This window comes from Triticum dicoccoides, chromosome 5A, assembly GCF_002162155.2.
Source record: "Triticum dicoccoides isolate Atlit2015 ecotype Zavitan chromosome 5A, WEW_v2.0, whole genome shotgun sequence".
Lineage (NCBI taxonomy): Eukaryota > Viridiplantae > Streptophyta > Magnoliopsida > Poales > Poaceae > Triticum > Triticum dicoccoides.
The window spans coordinates 63857914-63863346 of record NC_041388.1 but is presented as its reverse complement, the minus strand read 5'-3'; the positions used below and the strand labels follow the sequence as shown (position 1 = coordinate 63863346).

Sequence of the window (5433 nt, the reverse complement as noted above, 5' to 3'; positions counted from 1 at the left end):
GCCGGGAAATGGCCGCACCGCCAGCTCCACCGCCTCAACGTCCCCGACCACCAGGTGCCTGCTCCCAGACCCGCGCTCTATCTATCCCCTCGCTTGTGCGGATATATTTTCAATTTCGATTTGGGGACGAGCTAGCAGTTTCCGATACGATAAAATTTCCTAGACTAGCCTTGTGGAGTTTTTGTTTCCCTTCGTCGGTGGACTTCTCGAGAAAACCAAGTCTCCTCACGTACCAGCTTCTATGTTTCTGTGTAACACATTCGCCAAAACATTGCAGGTTGATGCTATGAGGGTAGGACTCCGAAGTCTGACCAGCACTTCCGCTTCAACCAGAGTCACCTACGGCCATAGGTGCTCCAATGCATATTCGACTTGTTGCGCCACAAAGCCAGAAGTGCTACCAGTGGAAACACGGGCATCGGATATGCTTGTCGATTCATTCGGGAGGTTTCACAATTACTTGAGGATCTCCTTGACTGAGCGTTGTAACCTGAGATGTCAGTACTGCATGCCTGCCGAGGGAGTCGAGCTCACGCCAAAGTCAGAGCTTCTGTCACATGACGAGATAATCCGAATTGCCAATCTTTTTGTTACTTCTGGTGTGGACAAGATCAGGTTAACTGGTGGAGAACCAACCGTTAGAAAAGACCTTGAAGATATTTGCTTGCATCTTTCTGGCCTCAAGGGGCTGAAAACTATTGCGATGACCACAAATGGCATCGTTCTTTCCAAGAAGCTCCCGAGACTGAAAGAATGTGGTCTTAACGCTTTAAATATTAGCTTGGACACATTGATTCCTGCAAAGTTCGAATTCATGACGAGGCGGAAAGGGCACTCAAAGGTCATGGAATCAATAGATACTGCCATACAACTTGGATATGACCCCGTCAAGGTATGCAGTTTTTCTGCATGCTAAATTATTTCAGTCCTTTGTTTTCGAATATCATTTCAAAAAGTAGAGATATATTCACTTCATACCATACATAATTTGTTGACATATTTCCCGTCATCCTTTTTCTGCTGCCAGATTAACTGTGTTATCATGCGTGGAACGAATGATGATGAAATCTGCGATTTTGTTGAATTGACTAGACACAAACCTATTAATGTTCGATTTATTGAGTTTATGCCATTTGATGGTAATGTTTGGAATGTCAAGAAGCTGGTCCCTTATGCAGAGATACTGGATAAAGTGGTAAGTATCGTGTTTGAAGTTAACTTCCTCTGGTACCATTACATTCATCCTCCAATATGCATTTTACTGTATATTTATGTAAGCTACAAATAATTTACTTTATGTGCGCCCATGTATCAGCGTCAACGTTTCAAAGGTGTAGAGAGACTTCAAGATCATCCTTCAGACACCGCAAAGAATTTCAAGATTGATGGGCATGTTGGAACAATTTCATTTATTACATCAATGACAGAGCATTTTTGTGCTGGTTGCAATAGATTGCGATTATTGGCTGATGGCAACTTTAAAGTGTGCTTATTTGGCCCCTCAGAGGTATGTTCATCTGCTTGCTTTGTCAATGATTTTGCTTTTATTGCCATGTGCATCTTCTCTATGGATATGTTTTTTCTTGGAATTTTCACTCGAGTGGTAATAGCATTACTCTTTTGGGGTTTAAGGAACAGGCTTAACAATTAATTAGGTCAGTGCGCCAAATAGTTCCTGATCACTGTACTTTTCTGGAATTGTACTGGTTACAGCACTAAACAACCAGTATTAATGCTTCACAGTGCTTTCCTTGAATTGTGCTGGTTGTAGGATCAAATTAAATGGTATTAAGGCCATCCAAGTTCTAGGAAGTTGTGATGACAATTTGCCTTCCTTGTTTCGGACCCATCTCATATTGAAAATGATGTATTCAATTTAATTCTGAGAAATTGTTTAGTGTTCCTGATCCCATAAGCAACCAATATTTAACTGTCCATAATGTTGCATCACTGGTTTTTAATAAAAATATGCAGAGCTTAATCAGTGTCAATGTGTGATCATCCAATTTTATAGATGTATTACAGTTTCCCTTTTTATGCAATCGTTGATATTTTTCTAACCTAGAGTAACAAGGGATTCCTAGGAGAATGAAAGACGTTTCTGACATTTTAAGCATGATAACTTTCTTCTGTATACAAAGGTCATTTGATTTAAACGTGATGCAAATGGGAGATTTGAGTGACCTTACTCATGTGCTTGTTTATTTTTCTTGCTTTTGAAGTTCACTTTGTCAAAGATCAAGTATGCGGTGTCTTAGGCCTGAGAGTGAAAGAAGTTAGGACTATGGTATACCTATGCTACAAACGCTAGGTTTATGTGCTGTTACAACTTACAAGTCTCGTTCGTTCGATGTACTTGCATTCCAGAAGTCCTTTTATTCCACCATGTATATATTTCTGAATTTCGTTCTTTCTCTGCAGTTATGTTTTCTGTATATGTATTGACTATAATGAACAGAGGAAAATGGATCTTCTGCAGAAAATAAAATTGAAATAAATGCTAGCGTCCTGACTTCTGCAGGTGAGCTTGAGAGAGCCTATTCATTCTGGTATTGATGATGCTGGACTGAAGGAAATAATTAGTGCTGCGGTATGTGGAGAATTTACTTGGTTGCCATCTTTTATATGAAAGAATTATGTGTTTCCTTTTTTTTTCTATTTGTCAAATGTGGGATTTACTTAGGCGATTTGACCACTCATTTCCTTCAGGCAAAAGTAGTTTTGTTTGTTCCTTAAATGCACTGTTCCATTGCATGCCAACAAAACTGAAAGTTAGAAGTTTGCTTTTCTTAGAAAAAATATTATCTCAGACCAAACAAGCACTGGTTTCAACAAGTTCCAGAATCTCGGACCTGTAATATAATCTCGGACTGTTTTTAACATAAAAAAAAGGGCAGCCTGGTCCATGTAACTCCCGCTTGCGCAGGGTCTGGGGAAGGGTCCGACCGCTTTGGGTCTATAGTACGCAGCCTTTCCCTACATTTCTGCAAGAGGCTGTTTCCAGGACTTGAACCCATGACCTCATAGTCACAAGGCAACAGACTGTTTTTAACATCACATTCTGAATAATTTGACAAAAAAATTCCTCCCATGAGAAATAAATATCATAGAGAAGCTCTTTTTTGTGTTTTTTACCCAGAAAAAAATACCCATCCATATCTGGTTTTCTGAAAGTGAAGTGTCATTATTAAAAACAGCGAAGTAGCAATATATGCTCCTGGTGGTAAACTAGTAATAAATGCCAGTGACCAAGCATTAGTGTTCATTAGTATTCGCTAGGGGAATCCCGTTATGTCTATTTACTAACCAAAGATGTGATTCTCAATAGCCACTTCCATGTGGGCAGGTTAAAAGGAAAAAAGCTAAACATGCCGGGATGTTTGATATTGCGAAGACAGCAAATAGACCTATGATACATATCGGTGGCTGAGGTATGCTCTAAGCCTTCTTTTACCTTCGATGAAAGAAAGGATTAGTAATACTTGTAACTGTTATTTTTCTTGGTGTTTAAACAAGAACAATGTTTTGTAGACTACCTAGGATCTTCTAGTTTCTGTCGCGTTTCTTAAGCTTATGGTGCTATATTGGAGCTGCAATTTTTTAATTCTGGCACAAGCAAATGCTGCTTCCCTGTTAATCGCAAACTAAAGTTATACTCCCTCCGTTCCTAAATATTTGTCTTTCTAGAGATTTCAACAAGTGACTACATACGGAGCAAAATGAGTGAATCTACACTCTAAAATATGTCTATACATATCCGTATGTGGTAGTCCATTAGAAATCTCTAAAAAGACAAATATTTAGGAAGGGAAGGAGTAATTTTTTTCTTCTGTATTAGGAACCTAGGGAAGCACACATGTAAATTATTCAAATTCATTCGTGGTCTTGGATTGTTGCTAGCTCAACTAAAAATACCATGGATTCTTCTGAATACCTTTTGTAGAAGTACGAATTATTTGGCACTTATTGCATGCAAAGGTTAGATGCAATATGCTGAATTAGGACTGGATATATTGTAGGACTGTAGAGACCCATTGGTACTCAATTCTTATCATTCACTTTTGTTATACCAGGATCAACGGCTGAGTTCCTTCTTCCCTGCGTGACAGCTAAGATAAATTGTTAGCTGGCTGTTGTTTTCTGACAAAGGTTGCACAGTTTAGCTCCAGAAAGGGGCAACTCAAAGGCAATATAGTTGTTAAAATATAGTACTATACTTGTGAAAGAGCATTTCAGAACCTCACACTGTTCAGACTTCACATGTTTGTACTTTTCACTGTATACGACAAAACAAACTGTTAATGTTGTATATTGTATCCTCTCAAATGCCAGTGTTGTAAAGTTGTACACTATTCCTTTTTTAATCTATTACTACTGTGAGTTCCTGCTTAATCCAGGTTAGGCTGGTAGAAACATATGTTTGGTTTGGTGATGGTGTGGTAATGTGGGATGTGGTTGCTATAATTGTAGCTTTTTTTTTCGAGAAAACGCAAGAGACTTTGCGTTTCATTTCATTGAACAGGAAGACATCAGGGGTATAACCTCCAGAAAGGAGGGACACACACACACACACAAATACACGACCGTCCTCACCAAGCGACTACAACTAGGTGAGGAGGTGCCCTCAACTATAGACACGCAACGACATTAGGCCTCGCCCAGCAGGGCAGCGTCACTGCCATTGCCAGACAGCTCCAGGGACGATTGCAGCTCCAGGACTGCCCAGGCCAACGTACCTCTCACCCATGTGCCTAGAGAGTCGGCGGGTGTAGGGCAGGGCTCAACAGGAACTGGTGTAGCAACCGTTGGAGAAGCGCGGGCGCTGGCATACATTGCGATCCGCTCCCTGTGTAGCAGTCTACGCCAGAGCGATGCATCACCAGCCTCCATCTGCCGCATCAAACTCCACTTGCAGCCAAAGCAGCGCCTACAAGAAGGGAATGGCGCTGAGACGCCGCCGCTGCCCGGTCCGGGAGGCCGGACCTGGGATTTCTCCTGGTGCTCGAGGAGGAGATCTGGTCAGGGTCATGCCAACGCCTCCAAGGAGGTGACGGCACCCTCGGGCGTCGCCGTTGACAGCGCAGGCCGTCGCCGCGCGGGGATTTCGCCCCGACCCATGAACAGGGACCTCAGATGCAATGGCGGACCGGACTTGGAGAAGAACGCCGGAGAAGACCAGCACACATGGAGGGATGCCTAGGAACGTTGTAGTCGCAGGAGGAGCACCGACCGGCGCAGCGCCAGCAGGCCGGCGACCGCCGGGAGCGCGACGAGCAGGCGACAACAGCCACCTGCACCGCGCCGCCGCCGCGCCGGCCCGCAGCCTCCACCGCCAGGAACCGCCGGGGCACAGCAGAGCAGCAGCCGTCAAGGACTGCCGCGCGCGTGCTCACCCGCCCAGCGGCTACCACCGGCGGCGGCCGGGAGGGGTGG

At 43.3% G+C, this 5433-nt stretch overlaps 1 protein-coding gene across 1 annotated transcript in view; it reads left to right on the top strand.

Moving 5' to 3' along the window:
* LOC119299325 (GTP 3',8-cyclase, mitochondrial-like) overlaps positions 1-4415 on the top strand; it is a 4955-nt gene extending 540 nt beyond the window's left edge. Inside the window, exons 2-8 of the mRNA XM_037576562.1 lie at positions 1-54; positions 278-892; positions 1028-1195; positions 1316-1507; positions 2522-2590; positions 3347-3431; positions 4074-4415. Of these exons, the coding sequence (XP_037432459.1) occupies positions 1-54; positions 278-892; positions 1028-1195; positions 1316-1507; positions 2522-2590; positions 3347-3430 (1182 nt within the window). The 3' untranslated portion in view covers position 3431; positions 4074-4415. The remainder of the gene's footprint in view (positions 55-277; positions 893-1027; positions 1196-1315; positions 1508-2521; positions 2591-3346; positions 3432-4073) is intronic.
* The last annotated feature ends 1018 nt before the right edge of the window (positions 4416-5433 follow it).